Below are 17,752 nucleotides of genomic sequence, written 5' to 3'. Positions count from 1 at the left end.
CCCACACACCTCTTTCCACCCTCCTGTGTGGATAGGCAAAGCAGATTTGGATCAAGTTTGCAAAGGCAAAAGTGTTTCTGACCAAACAAGCACATCTGACCCTAGAAGATAAAAGTCAGTGAGGCAGAAAGAACAATCAGATTTTAACAACACTTGGACTAGTTTCTGTTGTGATTTGGTTTCATGACATGTACATATTAGGCATCCTTAGTTAATTCCCTTGGTTTTCTTTTCTTCTTTTTATTTGTAATACATTAAATTTTTAAAAAAATAATAATAATAAAGGAAGATATATTTATGTAACCTTAGTGCCTAAACAAAATCTAAAACAAGCACACTATCATGAATAGAATTTATATTCCAAGGAGAGTGTATGTAATAAATAAATACAACTAGTCCACAAAATAAGTAGGGCTCCAAGTACCTCCCTCCCCCTGAAAAAAAAAACGAGAAACACACAGATATCCAGACAAAATGGTAACAACACCCTAGTTTGTCAATTTCAGTATGGGTCGACATTTCACCGCCATTGGAGCTTCAGCCCCACACTCTTCATGGGAGGGATTAGCACTCATAGGATTCCATAGATCCATTTCAGGGGCTCCCTCCCGATTTGGCAGCTATCTCCCCTTCTTTCCCCTCCAATCAGGTGTAACATTCCCTCCCCTCCCCTCATAGGATGGGTATCTCTTTCTCTCTCTCTTTTTTCTCAGTCCTTGACTGTTACTTGCAATCTTCAGGCTGCTGGTAGTGTCAATCAGCTGAACACACTGACTTTGGCAGCCCCAGAAGCTTTGCCCCTGCTTCAACTTCCTGTCTCCGAAGAGGCAGGATGCTGCAGAGGGAAAGCTTCTGGGCCTATGAAGGCAGTATGTTCAATTGACCGACACTGCCAACAACCCGAAGATTTTAGGCTATGGCATAGGGAAGGGATCGGAACAACCCCTATGAACTGTACCCAGGGTGGACTGCCTCCCCCTTAGTATGCCTCTGCATATATGTGCTTGCTATAAAAACAAAGTTAGACAAGTAGAAAGTGTGAGAAACATATGGATTCTATCTGTGATCAAAAGATGATGGAGAAAGAATAAACCATTGAATGACAGTGTGGGGAACATACGAATTGGGGCAGTGCCTGGTGCCCAAGTGTCATGTTCAAGTTTTGAGGGTTCATAAATTCAGAAACAAAAATAGTGTTACTGTAGTGGATTTTTTCATGTCACAAAACACTGGGAGATTACCGTTATTCTTCCTAATGGCTGAAGGATTTCAGGTTGCAAGGGGGGCTGTCTTCGCTCAAAGAAATTATTTAGAATACATGCTAGATGGTCCAGTACCTCAATTAACCACCAGAGAGGCAAGCAGTGTGAACTAAGTGGTTACATCTGTATAACATATTCTTTTAAGTCCTCTTGCCCATAGCCAGTCTTTTGTTCAGGTGCTTCTCCTTGAGTAAGTAAAATTCTCCTTTCTGGAGAATTTTCAGTTATGTTAGGATCCTGAGGTCATGGGCCCAGATTTTCAGATTTGGACAGACTGAAAGTGTCTATCAAAAGTTTCCACAGAGTTCCAGGAAAGGTCTGTCTTTGGTTCAGGGAAGTGCCTGCAGTTGAAACACTAATAAAACATAACAAAAGTCTGATGGATAGTTTTGCTCAGGGAGAATTCTTCCAGAATTACATTCCAGAAGCACATTTTTCCAGAAGTACAGTTTCAGAGAAAATAGATCCATCCTGCAAATCACTTTTTAGAGGCAATCTTTTTCTTGCGGGCTGAAACAAGGTCGTAAAAAGGGTCCCGAGAGATGCTGGCTCTGAGGGAAGGGTAAAAAGTAGTAAGACATATTTAATTGCTTATATACCTTTATATTCCACTTAATAAATCTATGCAAGTTACAACAATCCTTAAATGGGAACCAAGTCTGGGTACCAGCAGGTGCTGAGCACCCACAAACTCCTACATTGTGTCAAGGGAGGGGTAATCTATATTGTGTTAGGCATCCCCATTCATTTTGAAGTAATATAACATAACATAACATAACATTTGCATATTGCATTACCCTTCATATCTATGCATTTTAACAAAGTAAAGAACTGCTACAAACACAGAATAAAAATACAAATTCAGTCTTTCACAAATTTTCTAAATAGGTAGGATTTTAACAATTTCCTGAAGTTTTGATATGATGTAGATGTAAAGAATAACTGATGAAAGTCAGCATTCCAAGTGGCTGCTTATTATGATATCTTTTATAGCAGCAACCTTTGGGTGATGGAAAGTCAAAAAGTGTAGCTATTCGAGTAGAACGTCTATGATGGGAAAAGATGAATTAGATAGGATGGAGCCATGCCAGATATTGTTTTGTAACGCAGACAACCAAACTTAAATTGCACTGTAGCTTCCATAGGGAGCCAGTGCAGCATCCCTAAAGTAGGGAGTTATATTGGTCCAATTTTTCCATTTAAAAATCAGATGGGATTGCTGTGTTCAATATTACCGTATTTTCACGCATATAATGCCGTGCGTTATACACGATTTTACAAACCGTGCATAACCATGCGCGTTATAACGCATGAGCGCGTTTTACAACAACTTTTTTTTTACATAGTTCCCCCCCCCCCGACGTCCGATTCACCCCGCAGGACCGCTCGCCACCCCCACCCCGAAGGAACCGCTCGCACGCACGTCGCACCCGCACCCCCACCCCGAAGGACCGCTCGCACCCCCACAGCCTCCCGACCCCCCCCCATCATGGAGAAGCTCCTACCGTTGTCCTGCTGCTTCCTCTGCCGGCAGTCCCGGCCCTTCTGTGAGCCCTGCGTCTGCGCTGCTTCCTCTTCCGGCGGTCCCGCCCTTTCGCCGGAAGAGGAAGCAGTGCAGACGCAGGGCTCACAGAAGGGCTGGGACCGCCGGCAGAGGAAGCAGCAAGACAACGGTAGGAGCTTCTTCATGATGGGGGGGGTCGGGAGGTTGTGGGGGTGCGAGCGGTCCTTTGGGGTGGGGGTGCGGGTGTGGGTGCGAGTGCGTGCGAGCGGTCCTTCAGGGTGGGGGTGCGAGCGGTCCTGTGGGGGGCTGAATCGGACGTCTGGGGGGGCATCAGGCTTTCAGGGTGGGGACAGGACTTCAAGGGGTAGAGGAGAGTCGGGGCGGGCAAAAGGAGAGTCGGGGCGGGCGAAAGGAGAGTCGGGGTGGCCAGAGGAGAGTCGGGGCGGGCAAAAGGAGAGTCGGGGTGGCCAGAGGAGAGTCAGGGCGGGCGAAAGGTGAGTCGGGCGGCGACGGGAGAGTCGGGGCGGCATGCGCGGTATACGGGTGTGCGCGGTATATAAAAATTTATTTACATAAATTACAGTTTCCAGCGCGCTATACCCATGTGCGCGTTTTACACGGGTGCGCAGTATATGAGTGAAAATACGGTAATCAGAGTCGAACCAGATTTTTATGATTACCAACCAGATGAACAAAATTGCAATAGTCCAGAGTACTCAGACCAAGGGACTGAATTAATAATCTGCATGATTTGTCATCAAAATACGATCTAATCACTCTAACACCCCCTCTTTTACAAAGGTGCGCTAAGCTTTTTAGCGCATGCTACACACACCCTAAATGCGTGCATGTTATCCTATGGATGCATCAGTGGTTAGTGCACGCGTTGATTTAGCTAAAACTGCGCTAAGACGCTTTGCGCGCCTTTTGTGACAGGGATCCGGCTAGGCCTAATAAAGCCAAGGGAAAAGCTCTTGTAAGTATCACTAAAGTTCCAGTGACAAGTGGAAGAAACATCCGGGTATAGTGGAAATCCTGTGCACAATGTCAAGAGTGAGCCTGCCCCTTATAAAAGTTCACAGAGCTCAGGCAGAACTAGAAGGACAGGGCTCTTTAAGAATTTAGCATGACCTACTTGCTGTTAGGGGGCGTGGTTGCTGGCCCAGTCTCCCTTTTTCTGAGCTTCCCTTGTCAGAAGGAGGGGAGAGGCAGATGGACTGGAAGCTGAGGAAAAGCTGAGAAGGAAGTCAGCTGGAGCAGCTAACTTATGGCCAACACAGGAAGGTTCTCACGAGGATTGGGAAATGGAAAATCCTGAAGTACAGTCGGAGGTTTTGTGATATGGAACTGGCTGGAGAACAATGTTATGTCTCATGGGGAAGAGCACCCCATGGAATGGGAGTAGTGTATTGGAAAGCCTGATTTTCTTTTCCTTTGTGAAGGGTTTTTTTTCCTTTTTGAAGTTTTGTGTTTTGAAAGTATTTTTGTACACTGTTTTGAACCTGTGCTGGAGCTACAGAATTTACCTTGATCTTCTATGATTGGAAAGATGGCAAACACCTGTAGGAGAACCGGGCACTCTCTGCCTCCTACTAAGGGGGAATTGCGTTCAAGGTTACCACAAACATAATTTAGTGCCAATACTGTTTAAAAGGCCTTATATCCTAAACCATTATCAGAGGCATGAACTGTTCTATCTTACCTTGAAGGGGGCATATAGGATGAACTGTATTTTGTGTTTATTATTGTTTGAACTTATTTCTGAAAGCACAGCCGGTTGCTGGGATTAGAACTTGCGTGTATGAGAAAAGAGGAAGCAGCAGGGAAAACTGGAATGTTTGGTTTTTTATTGATGCCAAGTTTTGACCTTTTTGTTTGGAACTTTCATTGATGTTCAATAAAAGTGTAATATTTGGACAAACCAGGCCATTTTGGTGTGCAATTTATGGGAGACACCAGGCAAGCTGTGTTCCACCACCTTTATGCTCGCGCCAAGACTAGGATTCTGCGGAGCTACTAGGTCTCGCCAGGATCCCGGTCCCACACTTTATAAAAGACGGCCTAAGTTTCCAAAGCGTGAAGAAACATTTTTTCACCAATGCATCAATTTAATTAATCATAGATAGATTCCTATCCAAATGAATGCCTAATATTTTGATGATAGATACTATGGGATATGTGATTCTATTTAGGGTCATACTAGTTTCTTCACAATTATGTGGAGAGAAAAAAAAAAAATTAGTCTTATCTGGATTCAAATTTAGTTTGAAATCTCTCATCCAGTTATCAACCAATAAAATGTATTTTATGTTATCATTTAGTATTTATATACCACTTATAACCTAAGTGGTTTACAGTCAGGTACTCAAGCATTTTTCCCTGTATGTCCCAGCAGGCTCACATTGTAACTAATGGACCTGAGGCCAATGTGGGGATTAAGTGACTTGCCCAGGGTCACAAGGAGCAACATTGGATTTGAACCCACAACCTCATGATGCTGAGGCTTTAGCTCAGCACTGTGCCACACACTCATTGAGGAATATAAACAGAGTAACTGCAGATAATTGAAAGGTTAAAGGGATTATGATAAATCCATACATAGTGTAAAAACATACAATTCAAATCAAATAATCTATACCATGTTAAACTAAAAGCATACAGACAAGAGAAGGAATAAAGGACAGGTGCCAGTTCCAGGTAAAGACACCAACAAAACCACCCCATGACAAAAATGACCACCTCAATTAGCTGGTCCAAATGCCTGGCTGAGCACTTTTTCTTAAAAGTCACTATAGGGCTCATACTCAAAAGAGAAAAAGTTTGTAAAAAATGGCATAGAGGAGTAGATGGTTGTTTTTCTTATGAAACCCTTACAATTCACTATTTCCAAACTTATTTTCTTGATGGATTTCTACGCTGTTGAGCACTAGTTTGTCTAAATCTCAAGGGAGCATATTAGAGGTGTAATGGGGCAGAACTAGGGCGGTCTTATGAATTGGACATTTTTCTGCAATAATAGAAAGTGTCCAGGGCACCATTTGAACATTGGGGGCTAGATCTATTTTAAACAATGAATAAGTGCCAAAAGGGTGCATAAACTGAGCAGATGACCACTAAAGGGATGAAGGCATGACCCCACACACTTCCCCAGTAGCCACTGATCCCCTCCCATCATCCAAATTTGTGAATGAAACAGTGCATACCTGCCTGTATGACAGCTTCAGATCTTATGGATAATCCTATAAGAACAGCAAGCAGGTTTCTGGAGTAGCATGGTGGTCAGTGCAATAGACTGCCTCAGTGGCGTATTAAGGGGGGGCGAGGGCGGTCTGCCCCGGGTGCACGCCCCAAGGGGGTGCACAGCCGGCCACCTTCCCTATTCTGCCGCTGCTCCATCTCACCACCGCATCCCGGCACCGGCTCCCCCGCAGTCATTCCTTAACTCGGCCGGCCGGCCAGCAACTGGTAGATGGAGACAAAAGGTGAGGTGGGCTGGTGGGCGGGGAAAAAAGCATTGGGCCCACAATGCTTCACCTCCGGTGTCAATTCTAACGTCAGAGGGTAAGTTCTGGGCCAGTCAATCGCTGGCTGGCTGGCCGGCAACTTCCTCCCTGTTAGAACTGACGCCGGAAGTGAAATCTTGTAGGCCCAATGCTTGTACACGTCAGGCCTGGCTTGGGGAAGGAGCAGGGAGAAATCAGCTGCTGGCTTGGGGGTGGGGGTAAGGAAAGAATCGTGGAAGTGGAGAAATCGGCACGATGGCTTTGTGGGGGCTAGGGGGAGAGAGAAAGAAAGGTAGAAATAAAGAGGGGGGCCAGGGGGAGAGAGAAAGAAAGGCAGAAATAAAGAGGGGGGCCAGGGGGAGAGAGAAAGAAAGGCAGAAATAAAGAGGGGGGCCAGGGGGAGAGAGAAAGAAAGGTGGAAATAAAGAGGGGGCCAGGAGGAGAGAGAAAGAAAGAGGGGGGGGGCCAGGAGGAGAAAGAAGAAGGACCAGAAAAAGGATCAGAGACTTATGAAATCACCAGACAAAAAGGTAGGAAAAATGATTTTATTTTCAATTTAGTAATCAAAATGTGTCCGTTTTGAGAATTTATATCTGCTGTCTATATTTTGCTAAACCGCAATAGCGGTTTTTAGCGCAGGGAGCCTATGAGCGTCGAGAGCAGCGCGGGGCATTCAGCACAGCTCCCTGTGCTAAAAACCACTATCGCGGTTTAGTAAAAAGGGTGGGGGTATTTGTCTATTTTTGTATAGTTGTTACTGAAGTGACATTGCATAGAGCCATCTGCCTTGACCTCTTTAAAACCCCCTCAAATATAAATGATAATTAACATTTTCTCTGCGTACAGTGTGCTTTGTGTTGTTTTTAAATTTTATTATTGGTAGATCATTTTGACTTGGTCATTTTAAAAGTAACTCGCAAGCCCAAAAAGTGTGGGCATCCCTTCTGTAAACAGTGGTGTCCGTCCCAGCTTGTGCTCCCTCCAGTGGTTGTTTCACTTCTGGCCGGCTCCCCTGCTCAAAGCCACGGGTATCGGCTCCTCATGCAATCCGCGACTGCGTCAGAAGTGTTCCCTCTGACGTCACGATGTCAGAGAGAAGGCTTCCAATGCAGCCGCGGATCGTGTGAGGTGTAGACGCCTGCTGCTTTGAGCAGGGGAACTGGCCAGACATGCTGGGCAGGGAAGGGGGTGAAAGAAATGTTGCACAGGGAAGGGGGGAGAAATGCTGCTGCTGCACAGGGAAGGGGGAGAAATGCTACTGCTGCACAGGGAAGGGGTGAGAAAAATGCTGCTGCTGCTGCACCCAATTGGGGAGAGAGATGGAAGAAGGGAGAAGGAAGACAAGGGAGAGGAACCAGAGATGCCAAGTCCATGAGAGGGATGGAAAGGAAAGGAGATACCAGACCATGGAGGGGGAGGAAGAGATGCCATGGCATGGGGGTAGGGAAGGGAAGGAGATAGAGATAGAGATAGAGATACCACACCATGGTGTGGAGTGGGAAGGAAGGAAGGAAGGAAAGGAGAAGAGAAAGAGAGAGATGCCAAAGCAGAGGGGAGGGGGTGGAGACAGAAAAATGGAGAAGGGGTGAAGCTGAAATGAATCATGTGCAAAGGAGAGAAGGGACCCCGGATATACAGTTTATTGAAGCGACATAGAAAAAGGGAAGATGCCATATGGAAGAGAGAGAGGGTGGACGGTAGATGGAAGGGGCAGAGGGAGTGTGGGCAGTAGATGGAAGGGGTAGAGAGAGAGGGCATAAGCTGGGTGGAAGGGGCAAAGAGAGGGCAGATGTTGCATGGAAGGGAGAGAGGACAAGCGCTGTATAGAAAGAAGAGAGAGAAGATGATTAAAGCAGAAACAACAAAAGGTAGAAAGATTTTTTTTGTTGCTTTACTTAGAATCAAGTAGTATTGTAACTGTATTGATAAAATTTTATAAATAGGAAATGGAACATAAGAACATAAGCAATGCCTATGCTGGGTCAGACCTGAGGTCCATCATGCCCAGCAGTCTGCTCAAGTAACGCCATATCCTTCCTAAGGTACGGAGACCAATATTGGACGCAGTATTCCAGATGCAGGCGCACCATCGCCCGATACAATGGCAGGATAACTTCTTTTGTCCTTGTTGTAATATCCTTCTTGATTATGCCTAGCATTCTATTTGCTTTCTTAGCGGCCGCTGCGCACTGTGCCGTCGGCTTCATTGTCATGTCCACCATTACCCCCAAGTCCCTTTCTTGGTTACTCTCATTCAATAATATCCCTCCCATCGTATAGTTGTACCTCGGGTTTCTGTTTCCAACATGCAATACTTTACATTTCTCAACGTTGAACTTCATCTGCCATCTCGCCGCCCATTCCCCCAATTTGTTCAAGTCCCTTTGCAATTCTTCGCATTCCTCTTTAGTCCCAGCTCCACTAAATAGTTTTGTATCGTCTGCAAATTTTATTATCTCACATTTCGTGCCTGTTTCTAGATCATTTATGAATATATTAAATAGCAGCGGCCCAAGCACTGAGCCCTGCGGAACACCACTCGTGACCCTCATCCAGTCCGAGTAGTGGCCATTCACCCCTACCCTCTGTTTCCTACCCGCCAACCAGTTTCTGATCCATCTATGTACGTCTCCGTCCACTCCATGGTTCTTCAGTTTCCGGAGTAGACGTTCGTGAGGCACCTTATCAAAGGCTTTTTGGAAATCAAGGTATATGATGTCTATGGGGTCTCCTCTGTCCATCCGTTTGTTATTTCCTTCGAAGAAGTGCAATGAGTTCGTTAGGCACGATCTCCCCCTGCAGAAACCATGTTGGGTTGTTATCAAAAGTTTGTTTCTTTCCAAATGTTCATCGATGTGTTCTTTAATCAGTGCTTCCGCCAGTTTCCCCGGAACCGAGGTCAAACTCACTGGTCTGTAGTTTCCTGGGTCACCTCTTGACCCCTTTTTAAAGATGGGCATGACATTGGCTATCTTCCAATCCTCCGGGATCATGCCTGTTTTCAAGGATAGGTTGCAAATTTGCTGCAGTAGTTCCGCTATCTCCTCCTTTAATTCCTTCAGAACCCTGGGATGGATTCCGTGCGGACCCGGGGGTTTGTCAGTTTTAAGTTTTTCTATCTGCCTGTGTACATCATCAAGGCTCACTTCCATGGCAATTTATTGGACTACACACCTTTCCTCAGGACAGAATAGCATAACAGCAGTATACTGTACTGTTCTGAAGAAAGATTTGGCCTCTGAAAGCTAATTGAAAATGGATTAGTCCAATAAAATGGTATTTTCTTATTTCTCATTATTTGTTTTATTTTTATTTGTTAATTTGTAAAGTGGTGATTGTTATGTATCAGTTTTTTCAAATTTACATCTACTGTCTTTATATTTTGCACAGTATTAGGGGACATGTGTCATTGTTTTTGTGGTGTTGTGGTGTTGCATTGTATGCAGAGTCTGGTTTCTTGGCGGTTCAGTTTAACTTTTGTCTACATATTTCTATTTTTAGTTTGTGATTATTCCATATTGGGCGAGGGTGTATCTCTGTTCTGTGTGTATGAAAAGGACATAGTTTTCAGTTGGCATTGACTGCAGGATCAATTGACTGTGCAGGATCTGGCTTGTTTAGTTTTATAATGTATGTGTTGGTGTTCTGCACTGCAGTGTTTAAGATGATACCTTTTACTAGGTACACTCTTGTTGTGCAATATGTGGATTGTTACTAAAAAATATATTTTTCATATAGATGGGGGGGGTGTCAAAAAATGATGGGCCCTGGGTGTCACATATGCTAGGTACGCCACTGGACTGCCTAGAAGGGGTTGCAGAGCCATATCCCAATCTAGGTAGTACACTTATGATGGAGAGTGTGAGTCCACCAAAAACCTATTGTAGTGACATATAGGTGATACTTGCTATATAAATGATAAGTAGTAGTAGTAGTAGGTGGCCTAAAGTGCCTATATAGGCATGATTCACTTATATAGTGCTGAAAGGCGTATGTAGCACTGTACATTTTAACATTTATAGACGGTCCCTGCTTGGAAGAGCTTACCACCTAACTTGGACAGACAAACATGACATATAGGGTTGGGGATGTAGAATCTAAGGTGAGAGGAGTTAGGAGTGAAAAGCACTCTCAAAGAGGTGGGCTTGAACACTGCCTGAGACGGATCCCGCTGTAGGGATTTGGGCAGTTTGTTCCAGGCATATGGTGCAGCAAGGCAGAAGGGATGGAGCCTGGAGTTGGCAGTTGAAGAAAAGAGCACAGCTAGGAGGGAGATCACGGGGGGGGGGGGAAGGGGTCAAAGGGGGAGATACATGAAGAGAGAAAGTGAGGGGCAGCTGAGTGAGTGCATTTGTAGGTCAGTAAGAGGAGTTTGAATTGTATTCGGAAATGAATGGGAAGCCAATGAAGTGACTTTAGGAGAGGGGTAACATGAGTATAGCAGCTCTCCTGGAATATAAGTCGTGCAGCCGAATTCTGGATGGATTGGAAGGGAGTGAGATGGCTAAGTGGAAGGCCTGAGAGTAGTGAGTTGCAGGAGCATAAGCGCGAGGTGATGAGGGTATGGATATGTGTTTTTGTAGTGTGCTCAGGGAGGAAGTGTTGAATTTTGGTAATATTATAGAGGAAGAAGTGGCAAGTTTTAGGGAAAGACAGAGAAAGATAGAGAAAAGTCAAAGATGACCCCAAGATTACAAGCAGACAAAACAGGAAGAATGAGAGTGTTGTCCACAGAGACGGATAATAAGGGGGGTTTAGGCTGGAAGATGAGCAGCTCTATTTTAGCCATATTCAGTTTTAGATGCTACTTCCAGCATTAGCTGAATTCATAGTGGCATTCAGATTTCGACATATTGAAAATGCCCCTCCACATCAGACCTTCTCCTAGTTTCCTTCTGTGTATTTGCTTATCTAATCACCATGGGCTATAGATAATTTTCAACATACCTTTGCATAGGAGTTGGGTTCTCATTTTTGGGATAATGTTATAAAGCCTTTTTCACACTTAAAGCCTATTGTGCATGCAGAAAAGGGCAGACGCGTGTAAAAAGAGCACACAAGGAAACTGTGCACTTTCTTTAAACACATCTACCTATATATATTCTCAGAGATGTTGTTTGGACAGTGCAGAGGTGGAGTTGCAATGTTCATGTGTGCTTTATGAAACAGGCATGTCTGCATATAGAATACATATACAAATTTGCACTTGCTCTGAAGAAGCAGGTATAAGTTTATCCCTGGGCATTTGTGCTCTATCAGAGCTGGATCTGGGAACCTTCTGGTTGATATTCAGCTAGGGTTACCAGATTTTCCATTCGGATAATCCGGATTCCTTAGACCAAGGGTCTCAAAGTCCCTCCTTGAGGGCTGCAATCCAGTCAGGTTTTCAGGATTTCCCCAATGAATATGCATGAGATCTATGTGCATGCATTGCTTTCAATGCTTACTCATTGGGGAAATCCTGAAAACCTGACTGGATTGCAGCCCTCAAGGAGGGACTTTGAGATCCCTGCCTTAGACCTACCACCAGGCCTGCCCAGTTCCACCCTTCTCCGCACCATTATGGTCCAGTCCCGCCCCCAATCCCACCCTAGCCCCTGCCTGACGGCGATTTTGAGGGAGGTTTTTCAAAACCCGGACAAAGCGCCGGGATTTGAAAAGCCATCTGGACCCCCGGACATGTCCTCAAAAGGAGGACACTTCTGGGAAAATCTGGATGTCTGGTAACCCTATATTCAGTAAAACGTGGTCCATTTGTACGTAACAATCTGTTTGTTCAAAATAAATTTTGCCTGTATCTTGTACATTTCTCTGCAGTACCTTTCTTTGTCTTTGCTTTACTGCATTTTTACTGCATATTTGTTAGATTTTCTTTTCTTGTCTTTGTTAACCCTATATTCAGCCGTGGTGGTTAGCGTTTTTTAATGCTGACTACTACGAGCAGAATTAGTCCCAGATATTTAGTGCTAGGCCATGTCTTGAGGCAGGTGTGAGTAGATGAAGGGTTTGAACCTCGCTGGGGTAGGGGGGACAGGAGCTTGCTGGTTGGTCCCGGAAATTATGCAGGTCCCGGAAATTATGCCAGCACTTGCATAGCTAACCACAAAAGTTTAGGACTGCTTTTTACGCTGTCCTACATGCCCGGTTAGCTGTGTGGGTGCCATAACCTTTATAACTCCTGTCTCCCCCTTGTCTCTACTCTGTAACACTCCTGAATGACCCAGGTCCAAAATGATTGGTTTGTGGCTATATTCAGTGGCAGTATTTGATTAAGTGCCACTGAATATCGACAATTAGCCAAGTGATTTAAATGTGCAGGAGACTTTATAAAAATAAGTTCCCATAAAAAATACAGTTAAAATAAGCATCTTTTTGAAGTTTTTTTCACATAGGTGTTCTATTACAAAGTTACCCTTTCTTGTGTGTGCAAAATTAACCCACTTGGAGACATCACCTTGTGAGAATGGATATTGTTATTCTGTAGGGTGGTGATCCCTTCCCTTCCTCTTTCCCCTGCTTGAGCAACCTGAGGTTGTGGGTTCAAACCCCATGCTGCTCCTTGTGTCCCTGGGCAAGTCACGTAATCTTCCACTGTCCCAGGTACATTAGATAGATTGTGAGCCTGCTGGGACAGATAGGGAAAATACTTGAAATAACTGTAAGTAAACCACTTTGAATGTGGTTGTAAAACTGCAAAAAGGGGGTATACAAGTCTTAATCCCTTCCCTTTACACTCTTATTCAGACATTACTTTTGAGTATTTTAGATTATTGTAATATTGTATATTTGACAAGTACTAAGAAAAATTTGGCTAGACTGACATTGGTTCAAAATACAGCTGTAAGAATGATTTATGGCCTGAAGAAGTACGATCATGTAACTCCTTACTATCGTGAGTTGCATTGGCTCCCAATGGAGGCCCGGGTGATTTTCAAGTTGGGATGTTTATATTGTAAAGTTGCTTTTGGTGTTGCCCCATCATATTTTGTTGATCGATTTGTTATCGTGAAACATGAGAGGAGTAGAAAATCTCATGCCCTATTTACGTTTCCCTCAGCAAAGGGCTGTAAAAGTAAGAAACATGGGCATTGTCTTTCCTATCAAGCTGCTTCTTTTGACAACGATTTCCATCCATTACTGATTAGATCTATATCTTATAAACATCACAGAAAACTTTTGAAGACTTTTCTTTTCTCCAAATTTTTGGCTAACTAAATTTCTGTGCGTCACATTACCTCTGTATTTTCCTATAGCATAATCTTTTGTTGACCACATTGAACTAAAGGTTATGCGGTCTAGAAATTTGTTATTATGCTATGTTATCTTTTGTCCTGGTTCCCATGTCTCAAATGCTACTTACCTGATTGCATTCATCCACAGGTCTCGTTCTTCAGAGCTGTTAGCTGACATTCTGTAGGATTGATGCTTTCCTTCTACTAGTTTGCCATCGCCATCTGTCTTGCAGGCTTTAATCTTCTGACCATTGCCACTATCACTGAACAGCTCAAAACAATTCTGTGGAATAGGTCAGATTTAATAAGGGGTAAGGCAGTGAAAAATCAAAAAACAAATAGGTGTGTTCTAATCTCAGATTTCCTGTTGGTCAGGTTAACCTTGTCCCAGTTTTATCCCATTACACGCATGGGATTTCTGTAATATATGCAGACGTTAAAATCCCTGTGTGCAATTTATTTATACCATTCTCCCAGGGGAACTCATAACAGCTTACATGAGTTTATTTAGGTACTCAACCATTTTTCCCTGTCCCCAGTGGTGTAAAATAGTTTGGTGGCAATTATATTTCACATATTTTCTAAAATCTCCATCAGAGGAAGCTATAGAACTGCAGAGCAAGCTTTCAAGACTAGTATGCAATGTTACCCTGATCACATTTACAACACCTAATTCTGCTACCTTGGTAAGAATGGTAGCATATAGATGAGCCCTATATTACAGTGGCATCCAGAAGAACAGTTCAACCAGCCCCGTTTCTAATGGAGATTATCTTAATGTTCAAACAGTAGAGTTTCTGCTTATATAGTTAGAGTACTTTTTTATATATCAACATTGGAGGGGGAGGACAAGTTCTTTAAGCCTTCTTTTCAATGTTTGACAGGGCATTTCCTCTGGTCTATGAACAGATGTGGTATGTCAGTGAAGATACCAACCAGTACTTGCATGTAGTGATAGTGTGTTGTACCAGCAGTGGCATACCAAAGGGGGTGGGGGTGGGGTAGGCTTCGGGTGCAGACCATAAGGTGGTGCTCCTGGGATTGGCATCATGGTCTGGGAACTTCACTGCTCTGCTGATGTCGAGTATTCCTCTCTGCCAGGTCCTGCCTTCATGGAACTCAACTTAACTCTGCCGGCAGAGCAGTGAGTTAAGGCTGCCGACAATGACATAATGCTCTGAGCGGGTTTCTTATGGACCGCTGGGGCCTTCCCTCTGCCGTGTCACTGATGAAGTGGCAGAGAGAAGCCCTGATGGAGGAGGCTGCTAAAAATCTCACGGTAAGATGGAGTAAGGTGGGTCGGGTCCGGAGTTGTTGCACAGGGAGATAGGAGGGAGGGATGGAAAGCTGCAGCACATGGAGGAGAGGAATAATTGTTGGACAAGGGCTGGAGAAGAGGATGGGAGATGCAACAAAGAGGTTGAAAGGGGTGAGATGGAGAAATCCTGCATATGATGGAGGGGAGGGAGAAATGCATGGAAAAGAGAGAAGAAGAAATGTTGGACATAGGAAAGAGGATGGTGCATGGGGAGAGAGAAAGAAATGTTGCATATGATAATGAACATAAGAATTGCCGCACTGGGGCAGACTGAAGGTCCAGTATCCTGTTTCCAACAGTGGCCAACCGAGGTCCCAAGTACCTAGTTAGATACCAAATAGTAAAACAGATTTTATGCTGCTTATCCTAGGAATAAGCTGTGTATTTGCCCAAACCATTTCAATAATGGCCTATGGACTTCTCTTTTAAGAAATTATCCAAACTTTTTTTTTTTTTTTTTAACCCTGCTAAGCTAACTGATTTCACCACATTTTCCGGCAATGAATTTCAAATTTTAATTACTTGTTGTATGAAGAAATATTTTCTCTGGTTTGTTATAAACCTACTACTTAGTAGCTTCATCGCATGTCCTCTAGTCCTAATATTTTTGGAAAGAGTGAACAAGCGATTCACATTTAACCTTTCCACTCTACTGATTATTTTATAGATCTCTATCATATCACTCCTGAGCTGTGTCTTCTCCAAGTTGAAGAGCCTTAGCCGCTTTAGCCTTTCCTCACAGGGAAGTCGTCCCATCCCTTTTATAATTTCTGTGATTCTTCTCTGTACCTTTTCTAATTCCGCTATATCTTTTTTGAGATATGATGACCAGAACTGAACACAGTATTCAAGGTGCGGTCATACCATAGAGCAACACAAGGGCATTATAACATTTTCATCTTTGTTTTCCATTCCTTTCCTCATAACATTCTATTTGCTTTTGTAGCAGCCAATGCATATTGAGCTGAGGGTTTCAATGTATCCTCAACAATGACACCTGTATCCTTTTCCTGGGCAGTGACTCCTAACACAGAACCCAGCATCACATAGCACATAGTTCAGGTTCCTTTTTCCTACATGCATCACTTTGCACTTGCTCACATTAATCATCATCTGTCATTTTGACACCCAGTTTTCCAGTCTCACAAGGTCCTCTTGCAATTTTTCACAATCCTCATGCGATTTAACATAACATAAGAACATAAGAATTGCCATCTCCAGATCAGACCCTGGGTTCATCAAGTCCAGTGATCTGCACACGCGGAGGCCCCGCCAGGTGTACCCTGGCATAGTTTTAGTCCCCATATCACTGTATGCTTCTCAAGGGAGATGTACAACCCTTAACTTGCTGTCAATGTCTTTTCAATCTCTAAAAGTCTTTTTCATTATCATTTTCATTTTTAGGGCGTCAGACATTCCAACTATTCGCTTCTATTTTAGCGATATAGAACTGTTTTGGCTATGTCTGTAGCTGTAACTTCTTCATTCGCCCAATTTAAAAAAATTTTTTGTTTTTTTTTAGTTTTTTTCTTCTTATACAGTGCTCATGCTTATACTTTATACTTGCATAAATATTTTAGTCTTTAAAGTGAAATAACTTATCTTAAAAATGCGTTGTTTTCTTTGATGTGATCGGGTCAGGGACTTGTCAAATCAACATGTTTCGCCCCCAAGGCTTTCTCAAGATTAAGTCCCCTGCACAAACAAAAGAAGACAGTTTCACTCATGACCCTTATATTTTTCTTATTCTTTGGGTAGACATAGAAAATGAGATAACAATAATCATATGCTCACCCTTTTATTTTATCTGACCATCCCGATACTAAAGTGCTTCTGATCTTATCAAGATGGCCGCGGCGTCTTTTGGTCGGCTATAAATACCTCCCCTATTGAATGACGTCATTGCTTCAGCGAATAGAGGATACCTACATTATATCAAAGAACCCCATTCTACCTCTTGATTTAAGCCCCCCGGCTCCACTGTATTCAAACTGTATATCCATTTTTGTTCAAGCCAGTTTAATCTGTTTTTAAAATTTCCACCCTCCCACCCAACTTTTACATGAGCTATAATGCGCCATTTTATATCTCTGATGTCATGAGCATGGGTTTCCCAATGTTGGACTAACGGAGCCTCCATCACTTTGTTCACTATTCTTGATTTGTGTTCATTAAGGCGGATGTGAACCTGACGGCTAGTCCTGCCTACGTAGATAAGATCACATGGACATTGGATTATATAGACCACATTCTGTGTCTTACATGAAGTATTTGTGTCAGCCTTGATACAAGTGTGTTTTTGCGGAGGTTGCCATTCCAGCCCTTCAATTGTGGTGTTACACCATTGGCACTTATGGCATTTCTGATGGCCATGAATAGTTTGAGTTTCCCTGTCCTCCACGTGGTAGCGATGACGTGCCAAGCGTTCTCCTATATTTTTTCCACGATTATACGTTATTCTGGGGAATTCTTCAAAAACGTTAGGGGTCATTCTTAATATGTGCCAGTATTTCTTCATGCTGTTAATGATATACTTTGATCCATTTGTAAAAGGTAACACACATACCATTCTTGAGTTATTCACATCTAGTCCTGTGGTCTCTTCATCCCCTTCTTCTTCTTGAGTAGAGGAAGGGGGACCTAGCAGTAAGTCACGGTTGGCATACTTCGCTCTAAGGAAAGCTTTTCGTATGGCTCTGTTGGGATATCCCCTTGATTTTATTCTGTGTTCTAATTGTCTTGATTGATGTAAAAAATCTTGTTCATCAGAACAGAGCCGCCGGAGTCTCAAAAATTGGCCCACTGGCAAATTATATTTCAGTTTGTATGGGTGATGGCTATGGAATTTCAAAAGAGTGTTCCTTGAAACTGGTTTTCGATAAATGGTTGTTGTAAACCCATCATGCGTTGAAACTATTGTAAGATCTAAAAAC

General features: G+C 43.4%; 1 protein-coding gene across 3 annotated transcripts in view; it reads right to left on the bottom strand.

The window, feature by feature from the left end:
* Nucleotides 1-222: 222 nt before the first annotated feature.
* Nucleotides 223-17,752, bottom strand: part of CYTH4 (cytohesin 4) — a 187,112-nt gene continuing 169,582 nt past the window's right edge. For 2 of the 3 annotated variants that reach the window (XM_033929891.1, XM_033929890.1), the window contains exons 12-13: nt 13,630-13,784; nt 223-1,813 (exon numbers count right to left, since the gene is read on the bottom strand). In XM_033929891.1, the coding sequence (XP_033785782.1) occupies nt 1,741-1,813; nt 13,630-13,784 (228 nt within the window). In that variant the 3' untranslated portion in view covers nt 223-1,740. Of the gene's footprint in view, nt 1,814-13,625; nt 13,785-17,752 lie in introns of those variants that run through there. The other variant, XM_033929892.1, reaches the window with a different exon arrangement.

This window comes from Geotrypetes seraphini, chromosome 2, assembly GCF_902459505.1.
Source record: "Geotrypetes seraphini chromosome 2, aGeoSer1.1, whole genome shotgun sequence".
NCBI classification, from domain to species: domain Eukaryota; kingdom Metazoa; phylum Chordata; class Amphibia; order Gymnophiona; family Dermophiidae; genus Geotrypetes; species Geotrypetes seraphini.
The sequence above is the reverse complement of the archived record's forward strand: the minus strand, read 5'-3'. Positions and strand labels throughout refer to the sequence as shown.